At 44.8% G+C, this 26,185-nt stretch overlaps 1 protein-coding gene across 2 annotated transcripts; it reads left to right on the forward strand.

Moving 5' to 3' along the window:
- LOC145863936 (adipocyte enhancer-binding protein 1-like) lies at positions 1-25,791 on the forward strand. Of its 2 annotated transcripts, XM_082968467.1 has the most exons (24): positions 1-638; positions 3,659-3,694; positions 4,526-4,807; positions 4,955-5,002; positions 5,217-5,375; positions 7,540-7,623; positions 9,104-9,181; positions 9,917-9,973; positions 16,580-16,657; positions 16,790-16,899; positions 17,333-17,472; positions 17,837-17,921; positions 18,071-18,215; positions 18,320-18,411; positions 18,662-18,785; positions 18,959-19,155; positions 20,519-20,695; positions 21,183-21,367; positions 21,470-21,940; positions 22,254-22,384; positions 22,602-22,741; positions 23,690-23,789; positions 24,043-24,209; positions 24,299-25,791. In XM_082968467.1, exons 1-24 carry the CDS (start codon positions 398-400, stop codon positions 24,674-24,676), a joined length of 3,705 nt encoding a protein of 1,234 aa, XP_082824593.1. In that variant the 5' UTR covers positions 1-397; the 3' UTR covers positions 24,677-25,791. The 2 variants fall into 2 exon arrangements, with proteins under 2 accessions (XP_082824593.1, XP_082824594.1); XM_082968468.1 differs by lacking the exon at positions 3,659-3,694 and having other exon boundaries at positions 6-638.
- Positions 25,792-26,185: the final 394 nt, after the last annotated feature.

Raw genomic sequence — 26,185 nt, forward strand, 5'->3', positions numbered from 1 at the left:
AGAGCTGTGGATCTCATTTAGTTAAATTGCAGGACAATTGGACTGCTCTGCCTCCCTCTTCCTCCCTCCCTCACTATTTTCTTCTCTCTGTGTCCAGCCCTGCCTCATGCTCTGAGTGAGTCTGTGTCTGGCTGTGGCTTGGAGCTCCAGAATCTTCCTCACCGGAGAGAAGGCATGGAACACTAGAGTAGAAAACTGAGAGGTAGAATTCTGTGATATAATTCAGATATAGAACACTTCGGTAGAATTTCTGAGTAGCGTTCTGAGCTGGAACTTTAAGCAAGATTTTGGGAAATCTGAACTAGAATACAGAGCTGGAATACTTAATCGGAACACTGAGCTGGAACTTTTCAGTGGAACATTGAGGTAGAATCCTGAGGCAGGTAGAGTAAGGAGGATGGGAGGTCATACTGCAGTGGTGTGTTTGGTTCTGCTGGCCCTATTCTGTGTGCTACTGCCCAGAGCAGGGGAGAGTGCAGGAGGCATTGTCTCTTTAGGCCAGGCTGTAGAGGAGATAGGGATGGAGGCCCTATATAGACAGGAGTCCCAGGATGAACCAGTTAAAGAAGAGGATCTCACAGAGACACAAAGCCAGACTAGCAAGGAAAAGAGAGCCACAGAGGAGGATGCCCTACCAGGTAAGAACGAAGCCAACCCACTGGACATAGACGTCAGTTCAACGTCTAGTTTTTATTTACATTTGGTTGAGTTGTCAACTAGCGTGAATTCAACTCAGCCAAAAATGTCACCCTGTCATTGAGGTTAAAAGTTTTATGAAAAAAAATACAAAATTCTCTTACGTTGAAGACTTTTTGCAAATCCGATCAGTTTTCCACGTTGATTCAAAGTTATCACATTGAAGTTTTGGGTTGAAATGACATGGAAACGTTGATTCAACCAGTTTTTGCCTAGTAGGAACATTCACATTATAATGCTATATATGTTACTAAGTGGAGAATTGGGTCCCATCTGAGTGGCTAGAAACATGGATGGTTTTACCTACTAGATGGGACCCAATTCAGCTGGTGTACAGGCCTTTGTTCCAGCCCAGCAATAACACATCTTATCATCGTATCAGCTAATGATCAAAACCTTAGTAGTAGAATCATCAACAGTGTCTGGTTGTTGGGCTGGAACAGATGCCTCCTTCCAGGACGAGGATTGTAGAACGTTATATGACATCATCAGGCAGGCACAGGGGACAGGGCACAAGGCAGGTGGAGGAGAGTGTTGGTCTTGAAAGAAGCCAGCAGTTTCCTGAATTACCCACACACACCTTTCAGTCACTATGACAAGTCCAACAGTGTCCACCCCGCACACACATACCACATCACACCACACCACACACACCATACAGTACTCTTACCTGTCTGTCTCCAGCTCACTCATACCTGGACTGTCTCTTGGCCCAAAGCAGAGTAGACCTGGGACTGGGGAAGATTCAGTCTTCTGCAGTAACAGACCTGGCTGGGCTCTGAGCTCAGCATCTTGGAGACAGATTTGTACAGTCCACTTTTATTTTCTACTGTACTGTGCTGTACCACAGAACCCAGCTCCAAAATGGAAGGATTCACCCTCTGAGATGGGCTGATGATGTAGTGTTAGTTATAAAACAAATTTTGTTTCTGAGATTCACAGCTTAACATGGAGTAAACCAGCACACACATCTGTTGGTTTAATCAGTCCAATTTCCCAATTAAATTGCACTAAAACCTTGTATTTACATGGTAATTACATTAGCTAGTAGGTACTGTATAACTATTTTGTGGGTACACATTGTTACATAGTGCAATACAAACTATGTAAAACTTACTACTACTGTTATAGGCTACATATTTATGGCTTGCACAATTGAAAAGATATTAGAAAAACCAACTACACAGAATCAGATTTCTTAAGGACAGGGAGAGGAATATTGAATACACATGAATATGACATGAATACACAGCCTCTGTTCCACAGATACAGTTGAAGTCGGAAGTTTACATACAGTACACCTTAGCCAAATACATTTAACAATTCCTGACATTTAATCCGAGTAAATATTCCCTGTCTTAGGTCAGTTAGGATCACCACTGTATTTTAAGAATGTGAAATGTCAGAATAATAGTAGAGAGAATGATTTATTTCAGCTTTTATTTCTTTCATCACATTCCCAGTGTGTCAGAAGTTTACATACACTCAATTAGCATTTGGTAGCATTGCCTTTAAATTGTTTAACTTAGGTAAAACGTTTCGGGTAGCCTTCCACAAGCTTCCCACAATAAGTTGGGTGAATTTTGGCCCATTCCTCCTGAGAGCTGGTGTAACTGAGTCAGGTTTTTAGGCCTCCTTGCTCGCAAATGCTTTTTCAGTTCTGCTCACAAATTTTCTATGGGATTGAGGTCAGGGCTTTGTGATGGCCACTCCAATACCTTGACTTGTTGTCCTTAAGCCATTTTGCCACAACTTTGGAAGTATGCTTGGGGTCATTGTCCATTTGGAAGACCCATTTGCGACCAAGCTTTAACTTCCTGACTGATGTCTTGAGATGTTGCTTCAATATATCCACATAATTTTCCTTCCATGATGCCATCTATTTTGTGAAGTGCACTAGTCCCTCCTGCAGCAAAGCACCCCCACAACATGATGCTGCCATCCCTGTGCTTCACGGTTGGGATGGTATTCTTCGGCTTGCAAGCCTCCTCTTTTTCCTCCAAACATAACGATAGTCATTATGGCCAAACAGTTCTATTTTTGTTTCATCAGACCAGAGGACATTTCTCCAAAAAGTACGATCTTTGTCCCCATATGCAGTTGCAAACCGTAGTCTGGCTTTTTTATAGCAGTTTTGGAGCAGTGGCTTCTTCCTTGCTGAGCGGCCTTTTAGGTTATGTCAATATAGGACTCGTTTTACTGTGGATATAGATACTTTTGTACCTGTTCCCTCCAGCATCTTCACAAGGTCCTTTGCTGTTGTTCTGGGATTGATTTGCACTTTTCGCACCAAAGTATGTTCATCTCTAGGAGACAGAATGCGTCTCCTTCCTGAGCGGAATGACGGCTGCATGGTCCAATGGTGTTTATACTTGCGTACTATTGTTTGTACAGATGAACGTGGTACCTTCAGGCATTTGTAAATTCCTCCCAAGGATGAACCAGACTTGTGGAGGTCAAAAAAACAAATCTGAGTGATTTCTTTTGATTTTCCCATGATGTCAAGCAAAGAGGCCCTGAGTTTGAAGGTAGGCCTTGAAATACATCCACAGGTACACCTCCGATTGACTCAAATGATGTCAAATAGCCTATCAGAAGCTTCTAAATCCATGACATAATTTTCTGGATTTTTCCAAGCTGTTTAAAGGCACAGTCAACTTAGTGTATGTAAACTTCTGACCCACTGGAATTGTGATACAGTGAATTAGAAGTGAAAAATGAGTTGTGTCATGCACAAAGTAGATGTCCTAACCGACTTGCCAAAACTATAGTTTGTTAACAAGACATTTGTGGAGTGGTTGAAAAACAAATTTTAATGACTCCAACCTAAGTGTATGTAAACTTCCGACTTGCACTGTAGGTCACTGGCACAGGTATTCAAATAGCCACGAATAGAGAGAGGGAAATACCAATGAATACACTCCACTGACTTCTGTAGTAACACAACTTCTTCTTCCCCAAGATAATGCCCTCCGTGGCGATATAAGCAGCACCATCAGTAAGTAGCACAAGAGCACAATTATATCCACATCCTATACGTAGCATGCAGCATACTGTAAATATGTACATTCAGAGGAAGCGGCAGAAAGAAGAAAATCTTTATATTTTATCCATTACACATCAGATAGAAAAAAAACACGTGATTATGGAATGTTTTAATGTCATGTGACATAATGTAGAAACATTTACATAAACCCAGATGAGATCTCCTTGACCTTGGGTGTGATGATATCACTGCAGTCCCTCTCCTTGATGTGTGTGTGTGTGTGTGTGTGTGTGTGTGTGTGTGTGTGTGTGTGTGTGTGTGTGTGTGTGTGTGTGTGTGTGTGTGTGTGTGTGTGTGTGTGTGTGTGTGTGTGTGAGGACCCTGTTGTTTCACCATGTGAACAGAGTAGCTTTTCTTCTGCACAGGACACCGTCATCTCCTCTCAGTCACACATCCCCCCCGCCCCCCGTTAGCTCAGCTGTGCCCCCTGCTAGAGTGATTCTGTCTGGGAGATTTCCCCATCCCCTGTCTGGTCCGGGAGTTCGGTCTGTCTGTCTTTGTTTCCCACTGTTTTTCCTCTGTCACCATCTCTCTCTGCCCCCTCTCACTCTATCACTCTATTTCTATTTGTTTAGCTGTCTCTCTATCTCTCATCAGTCTACTTCAGTAGCAGAGAGTTGGTGTTGATGTATAGCCTTTGTTTGAATGCCATCTTGTCATATCCTGGCATATCCGACTGTTATAGGATTGTTATGTGCTGTTAAACCTGACATTTGACCCTCAGGAATCAACATGTCAAAATGACCAAGTTTATTAACTTTCCTTTCCCCCGTTGACACCAAGCCAGGGTCAGGAGAGCCGAAGAGGAAGAGGAGGGCAAAGGGGATAAAAAGAAGGGCAAGAAAGACAAGAAAGACAAGAAAGACAAGAAAGACAAGAAGAACAAGGAGCCCAAAGTGCCCAAGGCCACCAAGAAGCCTAAAGCAGACAAAAAGCCAAAGAAGGGCAAAGAAAAGGGGCCACGGACAGAAGCACCTACAACTCCACCACCCACAACTACCACACTACCACCTACAACTACCACACCACCACCTACAACTACTACAGAGGTGTACACAGAAGCAGGTAATGCAGTAACACACCACTTTACTACTGTAATCAACGTTTTCAATAAAAACGGACTAGAATTGGTTGATTAGATTTTTTTATTGGCTTTGCATTGTGTGAGTAACAAAGTTGTTTGTAATCCTTTGATCTCTGTCCCATCTGAAGCTCCCACAGAACCTGACCCATACCCAGACTACCCCTACCCAGACAACGGTGAGACCATGTGTACAGATGACAAACCATTATAGAATTTCTCTGAAGCCGGTGCCTCAGTGTTCAAATACCACTCAACACTTTATAGCAGAGCCACTTTGTTTATGATCTTATTTGTACCTTGAAAAACCATGTGGATTTTGTTTTATATCTAGCTTAAAAAAATCTCCACACTAATAAAGTTACCTCTACTGTCCATCTGTCCCTCTGATAGAGGATGACTACTGGAAGCCAGATGAGGAGGAGCCCGCAGGCCCAGTGGTCGACCCAGAAGATGACTATTGGAAGGGAGAGGACCCAATGGCCACGCCCCCCACTCCTGTGGTGGATGGAAAGGTGGACGAGGGAGACGAGGACTACTGGGACGCCAGATGTATGTTTCATCCCCCTCTGTGTCCTAAAATGAATGATTCATTGACCGAATGAATGAATGAATGAATGAATGAATGAATGAATGAATGAATGAATGAATCAGGGGAGAACGACTTCCCCCTTTCATTGAAGTCATGAAGTTCAAGGTCGACCAGGGTACTACAGGCTGTTATTGCCAGAAAGCAGGATCCTCCATTATAGGAAATGGGAAAATAGCAATCTTCATGGTCAGTATTCGTGCTGCTATTACATCAGATGTACAGTATGTCCTTGAATCGATTATTTTAAAATCACACACAGAATGCCTTTCTAGCCAATCAGAAACGAGTAGTCAACAACGCTGTGCTATAAATAAGGATAATATTGAAATATCAGTATAATTTAGCGGAACTCAATATTAGGAAGGTGTTCCTAATGTTTGGTATACTCAGTGTATGTATACGATATATGGATGGAATAAATGAACGAATGAATGAATGAATGGAACCAAGGCATCAATGACAAAAAATACTAATTTCAATTAACTTTACTAACTACTTCAAAATTATTATCAAAGTATTTTTTTTAAATACTAGCTATTAGTTTAAACGTGTACTATAGGTGTATAACCTACCAGCTCTCACAGTCTCACGTCAGAATTAGATGCTGCTGCTGCGCCTTCTTCACCACGCTGTCTGTGTGGGTGGACCATTTCAGTTTGTCCGTGATGTGTACGCCGAGGAACTTAAAACTTTCCACCCTCTCCACTACTGTCCCGTCGATGTGGATAGGGGGCTGCTCCCTCTGCTGTTTCCTGAAGTCCACGATCATCTCCTTTGTTTTGTTGACATTGAGTGTCAATCAAGCCTACCACTGTAGTGTCGTCTGCAAACTTGATGATTGAGTTGGAGGCGTGCATGGCCACGCAGTCGTGGGTGAACAGGGAGTACAGGAGAGGGCTGAGAACGCACCCTTGTGGGGCACCAGTGTTGAGGATCAGCGGGGTGGAGATGTTGTTACATATCCTCACCACCTGGGTCCCGTCAGGAAGTCCAGGACCCAGCTGCACAGGGCGGGGTCGAGACCCAGGGTCTAGGATTAACGTCTTACATCTAGACGTTCCGCTAGCGGAACACCTGCTCCAATATCCAATGATAGGCGTGGCGCGAATTACAAATTCCTCAAAAATACAAAAACTTCAATTTTTCAAACATATGACTATTTCACAGCATTTTAAAAACAAGACTCTCCTTTATCTAACCACACTGTCCGATTTCAAAAAGGCTTTACAGCGAAAGCAAAACATTAGATTATGTCAGCAGAGTACCAAGCCAGAAATAATCAGACACCCATTTTTCAAGCTAGCATATAATGTCACAAAAACCCAGAAGACAGCTAAATGCAGCACTAACCTTTGATCTTCATCAGATGACACACCTAGGACATTATGTTATACAATACATGCATGTTTTGTTCAATCAAGTTCATATTTATATTAAAAAACAGCTTTTTACATTAGCATGTGACGTTCAGAACTAGCATACCCCCGCAAACTTCCGGAGGAATTTGCTAATAATTTACTAAATTACTCACGATAAACGTTCACAAAAAGCATAACAATTATTTTAAGAATTATAGACACAGAACTCCTCTATGCACTCGAGGTGTCCGATTTTACGGTTTGGGATAGGGTTAAAATTCAAAAACAACTTTTTATCTCTGGATTTCTCGTCCAGATCCACTCTAAATCGAACCCTTTATGATATTTGCCAACTGGACTCTTTAACCAATGACTCAGGTTTTCCACCTTATATGATGAAAATCTCATCTCATGTGAAGGTTTGTCAGCAAAGCTCAGCTCATCTGTTCTTTGTGTGATAGCTGCAACAGGTTTTCATTACTTTTACTGTGTACATAATTCCACTACTGTTTCACCCTACCATATTTCCACTCCTACAGTATCTCACTCTCCTGCACCTCTCCATTTCTCTCTGTTCCCACTCCACCATCTCTCTCCATTCTCATCCTCTCCTTTCTCTGATTTCTCTACTCTTACTTCTCCATCTGCCTCCTTCCTTACTCTCATGTGCCTCTTCGATCTTGCTCTCTCTTTTCTCTTTTGTGCTCTCTTTATTCTCTGAGATCTCCATTCTCACTTTCTCGTTTTCTCCGTTCTCCAATAACAGACGAGGTGCCCGAGAATCTTCCTTTCCCTGATGGTAAAGAGGTCGTCCCCACAGAGAAAGATGACTGGAGCTACGCTGTTACAGGTGACTTACATCTCAATTAGTCAATCAGTCAGTCAGTCGGTCAATCAGTCACCGTTTAGAGGGCCACATTGTATGCTGCTATTCCTCCTTTCTAAGAATGAAAAACAACCGCTGTTTTAGGGTTTATAGTGTGGAAGTAGATCCTGTAAACCATATGCTTAGACCTAGATTCAATCAGATCAGCTGATGTTTTGGCGGTGTCTGAGGTGTAACTGTGTTGGAGCTGTCAAATCGGTGAGCAGCTGCTCTTGATCATTGTCACGAAGCCACACCCATCCCACTCACATAAGAATTTCAGGACGAGAAAGTGTAGGCTATATAGAAATAATGGCACTCAGAGACAGCAAGGGTTCAAACTGTAGAACCCAGTTTCTAGATTTCAATATAAAAATGTATTTTATAAAACAAAACTTTGCTACATTTTATCTCTGGGACCCTCAGGATGACAAATCAGAGCAAGAATACTGAATGTAAGTACATTATTTACCTTCAGAGTTGAATGTATCAAACCAGTTGCCGTGATAAAAGTGTTTTGTTGTTGTGCACTCTCCTCAAACAATAGCATGGTATTTTTTCACTGTAATATCTACTGTAAATTGGACACAGCAGTTAGATTATAAAGAATTTAAGCTTTCTGCCCATATAAGACATGTCTATGTCCTGGAAAGTTGTCTGTTACTTACAATGTCATTCTAGTCATATTAGTGCATGTTAGCAACAACTGTCACGGTTTAGGGACACCGATCCCGTAGAGGTTAATGCAACTCTGTGCAGCCAATGCCAATGTCTGCTTTAGGCATAATGCCTGGAGACGCTTGTGGATTTGATAGCTCTAACGCAGTTCCACCTCCAACATCGCCAAAACAATCTCTATGCTGATGTCGGCTAAAGCAGATCAGATTGAATAGAGCTCTTAGTCCAGGGAATGACATCAGAGTAGGAGGCTAGATCATCACCCTGCTTTTTAGAGGAAAGCGAGTGGGTGAGAGTGTAGTTCAAAACAGTCAAAGGCTTTTCATGGTTTTGTTTTTGAGCAAGAAGCCTTTCACAAGATGGCTGCTCTGTTATATTCCTTGTAAACTTAAATTAAACATTTAACTAGGCAAATAACAGGCAGCGTGTTATGCTAGCTTTATGTGGGTCCAAACAGAGAGTGTCTGTTGTGGATGCAGAAATAAAGGCTCTGTTCCACCATCACTGTAGTAGAAAATTACTGTATTAATGTTTTGAAACTACATACTGCATTTTAGCTTCCGAGAGCTTCGGAAGGCACACATTAAACCAAAGAGACTCTCTCTGTTATGTTGTTTAGTAAAAATAGATTAGTACTACTAGACAGGCTGCCAGTCTGTTTCTGCTTGAGCCAGGTTGTTGTGGTTTTGCCATGGCAGTTATGTACTGTTGAATCAATGCAGAAACAGTGTGCTACTCAGTCTAGGCTACTGGAGTGATGTGTTTGTGTTTTCTCCTTCCAATACAGAGGAGCTTGTTACACCACCACCCACCTATGAAAGCCCATGGTACGAGGAGTATGACTACGGCCATAGTGGTGGACAGAGTATGTACACACACGGGCACACACACACAGTCCTTGTGGGGACCAAACAATTGATTCCCATTCAAAATCCTATTTTCCCTAACCCCTAAGCCTAACCCTTAACCTAACCCTAACCTTACCCATGAACCTAAACCTAACCCTAACCCCTAAACCTAACACTTAAACCTAATTCTAACCTTAACCATAATTGCAACCCTAAACATAACACTGCGAAATGTCTCCACTTGTCTGTATTTTCCTTGATTTACTATCCTTGTGAGGTAAAACCTAAAACACACTGACACACACACATGCACTCTGCACTGTAAAATAAACCCTTGGCCAAATCTCCACTAGAAATATGTTTTTCATTTCAATGGGACCCTGCGGTGAAATAAAGATTAGACACAATAAAGAATAAAGAACTGGCCCTTTACCACGGAGTCAAAAGTAATGGGCCTACACTTCTCATTCCCCACAAGAATGAAAAAAAAGAAGTGTATACTGTTTCAATTATATGGTCTGTTGTCTAAGTTTGGGTTAAGCAAGACTTTGGCAGCTGATGTTCCAAACTCCCAAATAAGAAAATGCCAAGTAACATCATGACGTTATGTTATTCTATCTGCAACGTTCTAAATGTTTCACTCCACTGAAAACACCCAACATACACAGTATACTGTTACATGTAATGGGGAGGTGGGGGGAAGTAACCTCAAGTTCATCCATGATTGTTTTTCCCTCCTTTGTTTACCACAGCGAAAAAACAGGAGGAGAGAGAGAACCAAAGGAAAGAAAAGGAGAGAGAGGATAGAGGTATTGTGCACAGCCTATTTTCCATTATGATCTGAATGACTGTGATCTATTTCAGTTGTAGATACTTCACATTATACAGTAACATTTACATGTTGGTCATTAAGCAGACACTCTTATCCAGAGCAACTTACAGTTAATGCACTCACAGAAAAATTCTGGGTTAAAAACAACCCAATTTGGGGGTTTTGGTAACCCAGCGCTGTGTAAATATTGGATAGAATTCACACTGGGTTATTTTGACCCAGTCAACGATTGGGTTGTGTGAATAACTCAACATGTTGGGTTGTTGGGATTACCCAAACATTAATTTAACGATTAGTTGGGTTTTTACGAACTTTCATTCTGGGTTGACGAGCAATTTTTGGGATCATGTTGTTGATTTTTTTAAACAAAGTCCACAAGACACAGAACTCCCTTTTGCAAAACAGTAAATGCGTTTTCAAAATATAGATGCCTTCTCAAAACATAAATACATTCATCAAAACTTTATTATATCTTCGAAATTGCAAATACATTCATCAAAAGAACACAACTGCCCTGCAAAAAGACTAACAGACAAAACAGAAAGTTAGTCTTTCTTTTAAAAAGCCCAGTAGATCAAAACATTTTCTTTGCATTCACTAAATCATGATAATCAAAATTGGAAGTGCAAAAGTATACTAAAGTGCAGAATTATGGGCAATTACTATCCTTTTATGCATATTTCATCAAACAATTTCATACTTATCAAATGAAATTTTATCCCTGATAAAAATGTTTAAAAAAAATAAGCACATTGTGCAGCATTCATTCATGGGTATCATCACAATCAATTTCCATGTACAATTACATAGGTTAGTTTGCTCATAGTTTTTTAGTTTCCAATTAGGTACAGTGTCACAAAAAGAGCCGTGTTGAATAGACCAAACTGCAGCGGGAATATGGATGCTCATGTTTTAATTCAAAAAAGGAGTAACGCATCCACTGGAAAACATTATACACGACAGGAACAGTTTTGCAGGCACACAACACGCAGTGCAAAAACAACTACCCACGAAAACCAAACAAACACACACCTACTTATGGGACTCCCAATCAGAGGCAACTAGAAACACCTGCCTCCAATTGAGAGTCCAGCACCCAAAACTACACATAGAAAAACAAACCTAGAACCTATACCAAACTAATACACCCCACTACACCACACACAAAACCCCATAATACAAAACAAATATACCTCTGCCACGTCCTGACCAAATATAATAGAAATAATACCTAAATATTGGTCAGGACGTGACATTACCCCCCCCCCTAAAGGTGCAGACCCCGGAATGCACCTTAAAAGAAAACACAAAAAATCCCCATTACCCCAACAAAACCAAAAAGCAATACCCCCTAAACAATAAGGGAGGGAAGGGAGGGTGGCTGCCGTCAACGACGGCACTGTGCTACACCCTCCCTCCCCAACCCACCTATCCTGGAGGTGGCTCCGGTGCAGGACGTGGACCCTGCTCCACCCTCGGCGTCGCCCACTTCGGTGGAGCCGATAGCTGCGCCAGGCAGACGGACCCCTCGGGCTGGGCCGGGGGAACAGGAGGGCCCCTCGGGCTGGGCCGGGGGAACAGGAGGGCCCCTCGGGCTGGGCCGGGGGAACAGGAGGGCCCCTCGGGCTGGGCCGGGGGAACAGGAGGGCCCCTCGGGCTGGGCCGGGGAACAGTCTGGCCACTCCGGCAGTTCAGCGCAGTCTGGCCACTCCGGCAGTTCAGCGCAGTCTGGCCACTCCGGCAGTTCAGCGCAGTCTGGCCACTCCGGCAGTTCAGCGCAGTCTGGCCACTCCGGCAGTTCAGCGCAGTCTGGCCACTCCGGCAGTTCAGCGCAGTCTGGCCACTCCGGCGACTGTTGACTGGCGGGCAGCTCCCACGACTGTTGACTGGCGGGCAGCTCCCACGACTGTTGACTGGCGGGCAGCTCCCACGACTGTTGACTGGCGGGCAGCTCCCACGACTGTTGACTGGCGGGCAGCTCCCACGACTGTTGACTGGCGGGCAGCTCCCACGACTGTTGACTGGCGGGCAGCTCCGACGACTGTTGACTGGCGGGCAGCTCCGACGACTGTTGACTGGCGGGCAGCTCCGACGACTGTTGACTGGCGGGCAGCTCCGACGACTGTTGACTGGCGGTGCTGGGCTGACGCACTAGACTCCTGATGCGTGGGGCTGGTACTGGACGTGCCGGCCTGGAGACACGCACCTCCATGCTAGTGCATCTAGCGGGAAACACCGGACCGAAAGGGCGCACTGGCGGTCTTGAGCGCAGGGTTGGCATCACCCCTTCCGGCTCGATGCCTACTTCGCCCTGGCACATGCGGGGCGCTGGTACCTTGCCTACCGGCCTGAAAATCCCAGGCCTCACCACAGCCCCAACCCCAAAGCACGGGACCTGTCCAGTCTGCCCTACAAGGGTACGGGGAGCTGGCCTGGGGCTGTAATCTCGCCCCGCCAAATAGCCCTTGTGCCCCACCCTAAAAAATTATTGGGGCTGCCTCCAACATTCCTCCCTCACTTGCCTCTGTCCTCTTCTCCGCTGCTTGGTCCTTTGGTGGTGGGTAGTTCTGTCACAAAAAGAGCCGTGTTGAATAGACCAAACTGCAGCGGGAATATGGATGCTCATGTTTTAATTCAAAAAGGAGTAACGCATCCACTGGAAAACAATATACACGACAGGAACAGTTTTGCAGGCACACAACACGCAGTGCAAAAACAACTACCCACGAAAACCAAACAAACACACACCTACTTATGGGAGTCCAGCACCCAAAACTACACATAGAAAAACAAACCTAGAACCTATACCAAACTAATACACCCCACTACACCACACACAAAACCCCATAATACAAAACAAATATACCTCTGCCACGTCCTGACCAAATATAATAGAAATAATACCTAAATATTGGTCAGGACGTGACATACAGAAACACAATCCCACATTAGAAATAGGAAAGGTGAATGTATGAATGTATGAATGTACAGTATAGGCCTCAATCCACATCAAAGCAAAACTCTATAATGGAAGGTCACAATGTAAAATGTTTTTTTTAACAACAAAGTGACCCAATGTCTGCAACCCAGCAGGTGGGTCAGCCAAACAACCCAGCATGTGTTTGTGTCCATTAAACTAAGGTAGGTAAAACAACCACATATCAAAGTCATTGCAAGTAAAACTTAGTAACACTACAATGTCCTACTTTGCACTGTCAAAGCTCCCAGTCAAGCAGATGAACACGTCACTCAGAGATTCATAATGTAGTGGAAGAATATCAGTCCCTAATGGTTCATGTTTCTGCTTAAAGCGAATGAGGAAAAAAACACAGATATCAGTCTCTACCTGGGCATTGCAAACATGTAGCTGTGAAGCTTCAGTATGGCTTCACTTGCTAAGACGAGGGTCAAAAGTTAATTCTATCTAGAATAGGACAAATCTGAACCATAGAAATGTGTTGTGAGGGAAGGAAAGGTCGCTGGTTTGAATCCCTGAGTCAATTAGGTGAACAATCTGTTGCTGTGCCCTTGAGCAAGGCACTAAACCCTAATTGCTTCTGTAAGTCCCTCTGGATAACAGCTAAATGACTTAAATGTAAACCTATTTAACCTGTATTGGTGCATGGAAGAAGCTTTGAGCTGGAGCAGAAAGAAAGGGAGAGATGGGACAGCAAAGAGAGGTTACAGAACATGCTGGAAGGAAAGATGAGGGAAAAACAACATAAGGGATAGAAACAGAGGAGTAGCGAGTCTAACAGTAATGGAGGGGAGAGATGTTGAAATCACGAGCTTAGAATGAAGATCGAAACACTCGGGATAAGAACCAACAGCTGTTGCCACATGTTCCATTCTGTACTGTACCTCCTGTACAGCGAGGAGAGTAGAACCAGCTAAATGTATAATCAGAATGGAACCAGGGACTTTTGTCTATGGGAGATTACACTGAGTGAACAAAACATTAAGGACACCTGCTCTTTCCATGACATAGACTGACCAGGTGAATCCAGGTGAAAGCTATGATCCCTTATTGATCTCACTTGTTAAATCCAATTTAATCGGTGTAGATGAAGGGGGGACACAGGTTAAAGAAGGATTTTTAAGCCTTGAGACATGGATTGAATATGTGACAAAATATTTAAGTGCCTTTGAATGGGGTATGGTAGTAGGTTGCCAGGCGCACCGGTTTGTGTCAAGAACTGCAACGCTGCTGGGTTTTTCACGGACAACAGTTTGCCGTGTGTATCAAGAATGGTCTGCCACCCAAAGGACATCCAGCCAACTTGACACAACTGTGGGAAGCATTAGAGTCAACATGGGCCAGCATCCCTGTGGAACACTTTCAACACCTTGTAGAGTGGGGGACGGGGGGGCATACTCTGTCCACCACTATCTGTGATTGCACATTTGTACGTAGAACAAAATCACATTTAATACAAAATGTGACAGATTTCTCATCCAGTTAGATATATTGACACTTTTAGCAGGGTTACCCATAAAATGTGACTGGTGGTTATGAAAGTTTGGATACAACAGTGTGCGGCCTGTCTTAGATTTACTGAAGAAAAAAAGAACAATCTGAATTTAATCAGCACATTCCTGAATTTGGAGAAACAGAATACATCTGGTTTCCTTCCTATCTGCAATGTGAAGGCATGTGGATCCTCTGAGGCATTACTGCATTTTTCGATACACAGACACATTTTACATTTACGTCATTTAGTAGACGCTCTTATCCAGAGCGACTTACAAATTGGTGCATTCACCTTATGATATCCAGTGGAACAACCACTTTACAATAGTACATCTATATTTTTTTGGGGGGGGGGGGGGGCAGAAGGATTACTTTATCCTATCCCAGGTATTCCTTAAAGAGGTGGGGTTTCAGGTGTCTCTGGAAGGTGGTGATTGACTCCGCTGTCCTGGCGTCGTGAGGGAGCTTGTTCCACCATTGGGGTGCCAGAGCAGCGAACAGTTTTGACTGGGCTGAGCGGGAACTGTGCTTCCGCAGAGGTAGGGAGGCGAGCAGGCCAGAGGTGGATGAACGCAGTGCCCTTCTTTGGGTGTAGGGACTGATCAGAGCCTGAAGGTACGGAGGTGCCGTTCCCCTCACAGCTCCGTAGGCAAGCACCATGGTCTTGTAGCAGATGCGAGCTTCAACTGGAAGCCGGTGGAGTGTGCGGAGGTGCGGGGTGACGTGTGAGAACTTGGGAAGGTTGAACACCAGACGGGCTGCGGCGTTCTGGATGAGTTGTAAGGGTTTAATGGCACAGGCAGGGAGCCCCGCCAGCAGCGAGTTGCAGTAATCCAGACGGGAGATGACAAGTGCCTGGATTAGGACCTGCGCCGCTTCCTGTGTAAGGCAGGGTCGTACTCTGCGAATGTTGTAGAGCATGAACCTACAGGATCGGGTCACCGCCTTGATGTTAGCTGAGAACGACAGGGTGTTGTCCAGGGTCACGCCAAGGCTCTTAGCACTCTGGGAGGAGGACACAATGGAGTTGTCAACCATGATGGCGAGATCATGGAACGGGCAGTCCTTCCCCGGGAGGAAGAGCAGCTCCGTCTTGCCGAGGTTCAGCTTGAGGTGGTGATCCGTCACCCACACTGATATGTCTGCCAGACATGCAGAGATGCGATTCGCCACCTGGTTATCAGAAGGAGAAAAGGAGAAGATGAATTGTGTGTCGTCTGCGTAGCAATGATAGGAGAGACCATGTGAGGATATGACAGAGCCAAGTGACTTGGTGTATAGCGAGAATAGGAGAGGGCCTAGAACTGAGCCCTGGGGGACACCAGTGGTGAGAGCACGTGGTGCGGAGACGGATTCTCGCCATGCCACCTGGTAGGAGTGACCTGTCAGGTAGGACGCAATCCAAGAGTGAGCCGCACCGGAGATGCCCAACTCGGAGAGGGTGGAGAGGAGGATCTGATGGTTCACAGTATCAAAGGCAGCAGATAGGTCTAGAAGGATGAGAGCAGAGGAGAGAGAGTTAGCTTTAGCAGTGCGGAGAGCCTCCGTGACACAGAGAAGAGCGGTCTCAGTTGAATGGCCAGTCTTGAAACCTGACTGATTTGGATCAAGAAGGTCATTCTGAGAGAGATAGCAAGAGAGCTGGCCAAGGACGGCACGCTCAAGAGTTTTGGAGAGAAAAGAAAGAAGGGATACTGGTCTGTAGTTGTTGACATCGGAGGGATCGAGTGTAGATTTTTTGAGAAGGAGTGCAACTCTCGCTCTCTTGAAGACGGAAAGGACGTAGCCAGCGGTCAAGGATGAGTTGATGAGCGAGGTGAGGTAGGGGAGAAGGTCTCCGGAAATGGTCTGGAGATGAGAGGACGGGATAGCGTCAAGCGGGCAGGTTGTTGGGCGGCCGGCCATCACAAGTCGCAAGATTTCATCTGGAGAGAGGGGAGAAAGAGGTCAAAGCATAGGGTAGGGCAACGTGAGCAGGACCAGCGGTGTCGTTTGACTTAACAAACGAGGATCGAATGTCATCAACCACACACGTGTACACACGCAAGCGCTCACACAGAGAATCTATTACTGGGATTGTAGTTAGTGATTGACTATGGTGCTGTTTGACAGAGAGAGCTCAGCAGAGGAGGGAAGAGGAAGAGAGGGCCAAAGCCAAGAAGAGACCACACGTATTCAAGGAACCCAAAAGTAGGTAACTTGCTACCATCCAATGATACAATACTCGGTTAGCAAGAGTTTTAGCAAGAGCTTAAGAGCTTTTCCATTGTGGTTTGAAGTTTTTGTGATGTGTGTGACTGAGATGTTTTCCCCTGGTGGCAGAGTGTCCTCCCCTGGGTATGGAGTCTCATAGAATACAATCAGACCAGCTGCTGGCCTCCTCCATGTCTCACCACCGCTACAGCCAAGCCAGGGCACGACTCAACATACAGGTAACCCTAACCCTTACACACTAACACTAACCTTCACACACTAACCCTCACACACTGACCTTAACCTTCACACACACTAACCCTTACACACACTAACCTTAACCTTCACACACTAACCCTCACACACTGACCCTAACTCTCACACAGTAAGTCTAACCCTCTCACACTAACCCATAACCCTTATACACTAACCCTCACACACTGACCCTAACTCTCACACACTAAGTCTAACCCTCTCACACTAACCCATAACCCTTATACACTAACCCTCACACACTAACCCTCACACAGTGACTAACCCTAAGTCTCAGTACTGCTCCAGCCAACACAGAGCATAACTCAACATGCAGGTACACTCTTCACACTAATTGGAACCTGACGGTAAGCCCCCTTACCCACATCTCCAACACTGTATGGTTTCCATGGTTTCCAGGCTTCGGATGATGAGGAGGACATGCATGGTGGGGCGTGGTGTCCTAACCCAGAGGACAATATTCACTGGTTTGAGATGGACGCTCGCAGAGCAACAGAGTTTACTGGGATCATAACACAGGGACGAGACTCACGCAACGAGTAAGACACACAAGCACACACACGTTTATTTTACTATCCTTGTGGGGACCAAAACACGCGTTCCCAATCAAAATCCTATTTTCCCTAACTCCTAACCCTAAACCTTAACCCTAACCCCTAACCCTGAAACTAAATCTAACCCTAACACACATAATCCTAAACCTAATCCCTAACCTTAATCTTAATTCTAACCCTAAAATAGCCTTTTTCCTTGTTTTACCCTCCTTGTGAGGACTTCTGTTCCCCACAAGGATAGTGAAACCAAACCACACGCACGCACACACACTCATGCAAGCGCACAGACAATTTCAGACATATCAAAGACAAAATGGTGACAAAATTTGTGTGCGTCTTTCTGTTTCAGGAGTGACTTTGTGACATCGTACTACGTGCAATTCAGTAATGACAGCAGAGAATGGAAAACCATCCATGACGGTTACTCTGACTGGGTGAGTCTGTCAGCCTCGCTGCTTCAAATGTACTTTGGTCCCAGGGTTCACTCTCATGCTCTTTTTATGGGGCACAAAAGTTCACCATGTAAAATATATTTGTCTCTCCCTCTCTCTTTACCCCCCTCCTCCCCTCTCTCTGTCTCTAGTTGTTTTTTGGTAACTCTGATAAGGATACCCCTGTGCTGAATCAGTTAGCTGAGCCCATACTAGCACGCTACATCAGAGTTATCCCTCAGAGCTGGAATGGTAGTTGCTGTATGAGGCTGGAGGTACTAGGCTGCCCACTGCCTGGTGAGTGACACACGCACCCACCCTACTAGACTTCTGGTCCCCACAAGGATAGTAAAACATAAAACACACGCAAACATTCACACTGTGCATTTTCATTTCCTCAGACCCCACCAGTGCCTACCAGAGGCTGCAGAATGAGGTGACTCCCGTCCAGTACCTGGACTTCAGACATCACAACTACTCAGACATGGTCACGGTGAGATGGAACATTCCCATTTCAGGGGACTTCAAACGTTAAGGCCGTCAGTACCACCTGTTTGAACTTGAATCAGGTCTAATGTTTTGTCTGACGGATTGTGACAACTGACTTCAACTCTGTCTTGACACTTTGGAGATTCATTTAATAAGATTTGTTGTGCTTGAACAAAGACTTGCACAGACTCACTGAAGGTGTCCCGGGCCAGGGCTGGTAACTGCTGCTTTCCCCTGTGTGTCTCTTCTGGTAGATGATGAAGTCTGTGTCTGAGGAGTGTCCCAACATCACCAGTATGTACAGCCTGGGTCGCAGCTCCAACGGACTGGACATCCTGGCCATGGTGATATCAGGCAACCCCACAGAACACGAGATAGGTGGGATGAAACCAATATTGTGTCTGTGTCCACAGTTTTCAGAACATGCACCCATTAGTTATTCCAGGCTAACTGCACCCCTTTGTTATTCCAGGCGAACTTTCATAGAAAGCTCTGTACTCGTGTCCGCTCAAGCATGGAAAGACAATGACAATCTGTGTTTTTCTCCTTAGGTGAGCCGGAGTTCCGCTACACGGCCGGTCTCCATGGAAACGAGGCGACGGGGCGGGAGATGGTTCTTCTTCTGTTGCAGTACCTGTGTAAGGAGTACAATGATGGCAACCCCAGAGTGCGCCGCCTGGTGGAGGGAATACGTATCCACCTGGTGCCCTCACTCAACCCTGATGGGCAGGAGAAGGCCCTCACAGTGGTCAGTACTGGATATTATACGGTTCATTCTTGAATTGCGGTGGTAAATGTTGTCCCTTGACTTTGGCACCATGTAAAAACAATAGAAAATGACAAAAACATTAAAAAGAATACATTCTAATTTTATTTCACTGTTATTTAATAAGAAAACATATGTAAGTCCTTTATACTGCAAAACAACTATTTGTATGCATTGTTGAAACTACTGGGGGTTAGCAAATTGGCTTGCCCCATTGGCGATGTGTAGAGGTGTAGTGACATGTTTTGGGGTTTAGAGATACTGTATCTATTATTTTGAATGCTAGACAGTAAACAAAAGTATTTAATATTGTTTACTTTAGACCTCCCAAACTCAACTCTGGACCTTGAAGCCAGTTCCACTGTATTGTTTCATTGTTCCCCTCTAATCAGGGACTGATTTAGACCTGAGACACCAGGTGGGTGCAATTAATTATCGGGTAGAACAGAAAACCAGCAGGCTCTGGACCTCGTAGGGTAAGAGTTGAATACTCTTGCTGTAGATCAATAAAAACACCTATTGTTTTACTAGTATAATGTGTGTCCCTCAGTTTTATGTCATTGGTGTTACCACTTTGAAAATCGCTGATTACAAAGATGTACAAGGACCTTGAGCATTTTCTCCCGTGGCAAACTGTTATTGAGGGAGGGTTCTATCTTAAAGAAAATGATTAGCTTATCACGACCTTTCGGTATGTCATAAATTTGAGAATTTCATTCATCATTTTGCGTCACTTGGTGTCAGCCAGTTTAAATAAATGGAAATAATTAATCACTTTAGTAAATAATTTTTAAAGGATTGACCTTAGATTTGAGCATTTGTGGCCTCCATTTCAGAAAATCCTCATTGGTGTTACTACTCCACCGGTGGCACAATGTTATCATAATGGTAAAAACATATTTTAAATCATTAAGCTACCATATTAGTTGATTTAGAATGGGAAGATGTACCCAACTACATTTAAATAAAAAATCAAGTCATTCTTTTCCAAAATGCCATTCCGAAATGCTACCGTAATTCAAGAACGACCCTTACAGGGAAATACAGCCTGTATTTATACTTTACACTTCCAGGGTGCAAATCTGTTTTCTTCTATTAAGGAAAATGGGTGCCAGACAGTGTCTGATTTAGCCAACTTGTTATCCTGTAGGAAAGTATTGTTGTATGCAGGAACAGTCTAGCGCCCAACTTTATTTTCCTCAAGAGAAGAAAACATATCTCATATGTTAAGTCAAGACTAGAGACATTCAAGCAAATCCTAAGACGTTTGTTTTAACATGTTGATATTACTGCAGTAAATATGCAGTCCATATCTCCATAACATCCTGTCCCATTGACACCACAGGGTTCCGAGCTGAGTGGTTGGACAACAGGCCACTGGACGGAGGACGGCCATGACATCTTCCAGAACTTCCCTGACCTGAACAGGGTTTTGTGGGAGGCCGAGGACAAGGGCATGGTGCCCAAACTGACCCCCAATCACCATGTCAAGATCCCTGCAGATCAAGAGGGGGATGACAGGGTGTGTGGAGGGAGGGAGGGAGGGAGGGAGGGAGGGAGGGAGGGAGGGAGGGAGGGAGGGAGGGAGGGACGGAGGGAGGGACGGAGGGAGGGAGGGAGGGGAGGGTAAGGTAAGGGAGAAAGAGAGGGGATGAAGACAGGAGGGGGGAAACAGGAGGGAAAGAAATGTAGATGGTGTGAAGAGCAGAGACAGTACAAGCAAGTCCATTTCTCTGTTTATCAACTTAACAAGGGGACTCGAGTGGCACAGCGGTCTAAGTCACTGCATCTCAGTGCTGAGGTGTCACTATAGACCCTGATTCGATTCCAGGCTGTATCACATCCGGCCGTGATTGGAAGTCCTATAGGGCAGCGCACAATTGGACCAACGTCCTCCGGGTTAGGGTTTGGCCGGGGAAGAACATCATTGGAAATAAGAATTTGTTCTTAACTGACTTGCCTAGTTAAATAAAAAAAGATGGCTGCTGTTTGTTCTTCTTGTCCTGCAGATTGCTGTGGAGACTCGAGCCATCATCTTGTGGATGGAGAGCCACCCATTCGTACTGGGGGCCAACTTCCAGGGGGGAGAGAGGTTCGTAGCGTACCCCTACGACAATCACCGCCTAACCAAGACCGCCAGCGCCAGCACCAGAGAGGGCAAGAGAGAGAGGGCACAGAGCCGCAAGAAGAGACAGTACGAGGCTCTTTGTCTTCCTGCACTCTTGCTATTTTTGGCAGGAGTAATAATGATATGAAACCAAATAAACAATCAACTCAATTTAAATCATTCTTCTAGGTACGAGGAGTTTGAGGAGCCGGTGGAAGATCATAGAAACAGGGGATACCAGCAGCCAGAAGAAGACCAGTGGAACAGGGGATACCAGGAGCCAGAAGAGGATCTGTGGAACAGGGGATACCAGCAGCCGGAAGAAGACCAGTGGAACAGGGGATACCAGCAGCCAGAAGAGGACCAGTGGAACAGGGGATACCAGCAGCCAGAAGAGGACCAGTGGAACAGGGGATACCAGCAGCCAGAAGAGGACCAGTGGAACAGGGGATACCAGCAGCCAGAAGAAGACCAGTGGAACAGGGGATACCAGCAGCGAGAAGAAGACCAGTATAACAGGGGATACCAGCAGCCGGAGGAGGAGTGGAGGGGACATGGCTATGGCCACAGGGAAGAGGAAGAGGAGGATGACAGAGGGAGAGGGGGGTACGCAGAGCCTGAGGATGAACCCAGGGCCACAGCAGACGCCTCCTTTTTCAGGTGTGTAGCATGAAGTAAATGTTTTTATTTAACTAGGCAAGTCAGTTAAGAACAAATTATTATTTACAATGACGGCCTACACCGGCCAAACCCGGACGACGCTGGGTCAATTGTGCACCTCCCTATGGGACTCCAAATCACAGCCGGTTGTGATACAGCCTGGATTCAAACCAGAGTGTCTGTAGTGACACCTCTAGCACTGAGATGTAGTGCCTTAGACTGCTGTGCCACTCGGGAGCCCAAGTTAACAACAGATCTAGGATCAGATTACCCTATCTGACTGTGTGTGTGTGTGTGTGTTTGTGTGTTATAGGTGGTTGGCCATCTCTTATGCCTCTACTCACCTGTCGATGACATACACTTCCCACGGCTCCTGTCACGGCGATGACATCACTGGAGGCATTGGAATCGTCAATCGCGCCAAGTGGCAGCCCGTCACAGGAAGTAAGGGCCGACAACATCCCTTTTTTATTCCATTGTTATCTGCTGTTCATTAAGACATTACATACAGTAGTTCAAAAAGGTTGAAACCTGTAATGTAACATTGATCAGAGTAAAGGACCCAGTTTTGGGGGCAATGGTGCTCTCTGGTGGCTCATCATTTGCATTGCAGGTTCTCATTGCCACCTGTCTTCCCCCCCCCCTCTCCCTCCATCCTCAGGTATGAATGACTTCAGCTACCTGCACACTAACTGTCTGGAGCTGTCAGTGTTCCTGGGCTGTGATAAGTTCCCCCATCAGAGTGAGTTGGTCATTGAGTGGGAGAAGAACAGAGAGGCCATGCTCACCTTCATGGAGCAGGTACACACACAGACACGCATGCACACACATAGAAACAATTAACACATTTTGAGAGTATACCAAACACACACACGGTCCTGGAGTGTGGCCGTAGAGCAGTGGTATTCAAAGCTGGGGTCGCCAAAATATATATATATATATATATATATATATATATATATATATATATATATATATATTACTATATATATATACTGTATATACACAGTGCATTCGGAAAGTATTCAGACCCCTTGAATTTTTCCACATTTTGTTACGTTTTAGCCTTATTCTAAAATGAAATTCATTTAAAAAAATCCTCAACCTACGTGAAAAGAGGTTTTTAGTATTTTTTGCAAATGTATATAAAAAAAATACCTTTTTTACATAAGTATTCAGACCCTTTTCTATGAGACTCGAAATTGAGCTTAGGTGCATCCTGTTTCCATTGATCATCCTTGAGATGTTTCTACTTGATTGGAGTCCACTTGTGGTAAATTGGACATGATTTGGAAAGGAACACACCTGTTTATACAAGGTCCCACAGTTGACTGTGTATGTCAGAGAAAAAAACCAAGCCATGAGGTCGAAGGAATTGTCTGTAGAGCTCCGAGACAGGATTGTGTCGAGGCACAGATCTGGGGAAGGGTACCAAGAACACAGTGGCCTCCATCATTTTTAAATGGAAGAAGTTTGGAACCACCAAGACTCTTCCTAGAGCTGGCCGCCTAGCCAAACTAAGCCATCGGGGGAGAAGAGCCTTGATCAGGGAGGTGACCAAGACCCCAATGGTCACTCTGACAGAGCTCCAGAGTTCCTCTGTGGAGATGGGAGAACCTTCCAGAAGGACAACCATCTCTGGGATCGCAATAAATTATTGTGGGAAAAATGGGGTCCCCACTGAAAAAGTTTGTATACCACTGCTGTAGAGTGACTGACATTTTGAACCCTGGTTTTCACCCCACCCAGGTGCAGCGTGGGATCAGGGGCGTGGTAAAAGACAATGAGGGGAACCCCATCGCTAATGCTACAGTTTCTGTAGAGGGGGTCAACCATGATGTCTCTACAGGTGGGTACAGTGTCTGGCTTTGTGTTAACCATGTCCCATAGCCCTTGGCATTCTGACTGCTGTGAACACATAAATGTAGCTATGCACTGTTATATTGGTATATTTATTAAACTACAGCTGGGGTAGATATTGGTAACAACCTGTTGTCCCTTCCCCCTGAACAAACCTACATGCAGTGGACGTCCAGGAGCCTGCCAGTGCTATCTTTACTGAGTGTGCAGTCTAAGCCCTCTCCTCTCTGCTTGCTCCACAGCTGTAACAGGGGACTACTGGCGCTTGTTGAACCCAGGTGAGTACCGTGTGACGGTGCGGGCAGAAGGCTTCGCCCCCCTGACCAAGCTGTGTGTGGTGGGCTACGAGGCAGGGGCAACTACCTGCAGCTTTAACCTGGCCAAGTCCAACTGGGACCGCATCAAACAAGTGGGTACTGCTACATCTACAATTAGAGTGCCTATTAGCCACTTTAGAGCCATTGAAGCACTATATAAATGATATCTATTCATCCACAGATCATGGCCCTGCACGGCAACAAGCCCATACGCCTGCTCAGCCACGGCAACGGCGGAACAAGACGGAACATGGTCTCCAATGGTAACAGGCATGTGGCGCATCCTGACAGAGTTACCGCCATGAGTCCTGAGTTGCGTCGCGAGCAAAAGAAAGAGCTAAGGCTCGACCGCCCCCGTCGTCTACGGCAACAGAGACCGATGAGATCGACAACAACGTTGCCCCCAACGACCACGCCAGTTCCCATGACAACAGAGGCGGAGCCCACCACTGCTTGGTACGACTCGTGGTTCATAGGAGAGGGGCAAACGTCGGCACCGGAAAGTTTCACGGACTCCATCTTGGATTACAAATATGAGTACAAGATCGACGATTACTAAACTAAACACCAAGGCCTTGTTCCAATACATTTCCAATACATCCTTCCTCCCCACTTCCTTGAAGAAATCAAGGTAGGTAGGGAGGAAGTATGCATTGTAAGGTATTTGAACAGGACCGATGTCATAGTCCTGAGCCCAGGCTGTTAACTCAATTCTTAGAGTAGACAACTAAGTGACCCCTTAAAGGGATATTTGGGATTTTGGCAATGATGCCCTTTATCTACTTCCCCAGAGTCAGAGGAACTCGTAGATACCATTTTTATGTCTCTGTGTCAAGTATGAAGGAAGTTCGAGTTAGTTTCGCAAGCCAATGCTAACTAGCATTAACACAATGACTAGAAAGATTCTAGCAGATACCCATAGACTTCCAGTCATTGCGCTAAAGCTAGTAAGCAATTGCGCTAGCGCTAGTTAAAAACTTCCTTCAAACTACACACAGATACATTAAAATGGTATCCACAAGTTCATCTGACTCTGAGGAAGTAGATAAATCCCAAAGTATCCCTTTAAAGAACTGACAGGTAGGGGTAGGTTTAAGCAAAATGCCTGAAACTCCAATAACTCTGGTAGCCCTCCAGCCATCCATTCTTTCAGATCAACAAAGGAGCCACAAGAAGTGGTTAGGTATATCTGCAAAAACTGATCAAAGGAACAATGCAGTATTGAATGCAAAAACAGTCAGGTACACAAGCTAATGTCAGTGGTCTGTATAACTGCTCAAGTAGGTATTTCGATACAACGTTAACACACACAAAAATGTCAGTTTAGAGTAGAAAAATAGAATCTGAATCACTGATATCTGGAAAATGAATTTTATGCCAATTCCATTTAAAATGTTGTTGCAAAGCTTTCCTAGAGAATGCACTTCAGAGATCATGTAGATGTGGTGGTTGCAGATTACGCACTTGTTTTACTATCGCCTCCACCCTTGAAGAGTCAAACAAAGAATCAAAGTTTCAGTTTTTCTTATAAAAGTGTGGATTAATTGACATTATTTTCACACATTGACAGCAAAGTCACAATATCGACATACAGTAACTTTACAAAATGTTTGTTGAATAGTAGGAGAGAAATCAAAAGAGATTTCCTTAAATGTTCCTCATATTTTAGCTGAGGTAGAGGAAAGTTATTTTTTCAATTAATAAAGGCTTGTTTACATGCAGCATTTGTGTTTTGTTCTTCATGTCCACACTGAGCAAAAATGTGACCGACCGCCTTGATCTTATGTAGCAGAATTTGAAATTGTGTTTTTTACATTGGATAAAAGTAGAGACTCAGAACTAGAAATTGGTATATCATACACTGCAGTTGAGAAATAATGGGAAAGTAATTCTGCTTTGAAAGTTGATAAAGTTGGTCCTTGAATGTTTTGGTACACCTACTGGAGAGCTCTGTTTTCACCCATTCAGCATCGTTAACACCCTCTTAAGCCTTAGCCCCACCCATCTCTGTGGGTGGGGTTAAGGATTCACGTGAGGCCATGTGCTAAACAGAGTGAGTAGTTTAGTA

Source organism: Salmo salar, chromosome 24 (assembly GCF_965601325.2).
Source record: "Salmo salar chromosome 24, fSalSal1, whole genome shotgun sequence".
In the NCBI taxonomy this organism is placed as follows: domain Eukaryota; kingdom Metazoa; phylum Chordata; class Actinopteri; order Salmoniformes; family Salmonidae; genus Salmo; species Salmo salar.

Excerpts from the sequence above, each read along its gene's own strand:
- LOC145863936 (XM_082968467.1), top strand. The coding sequence starts at position 398 with ATGGGAGGTCATACTGCAGTGGTGTGTTTGGTTCTGCTGGCCCTATTC. Across the intron at positions 7,624-9,103 it reads CTGGAGCTACGCTGTTACAG|AGGAGCTTGTTACACCACCA; the intron begins GTGACTTACATC and ends CTTCCAATACAG. Across the intron at positions 19,156-20,518 it reads AGGAGAAGGCCCTCACAGTG|GGTTCCGAGCTGAGTGGTTG; the intron begins GTCAGTACTGGA and ends TTGACACCACAG.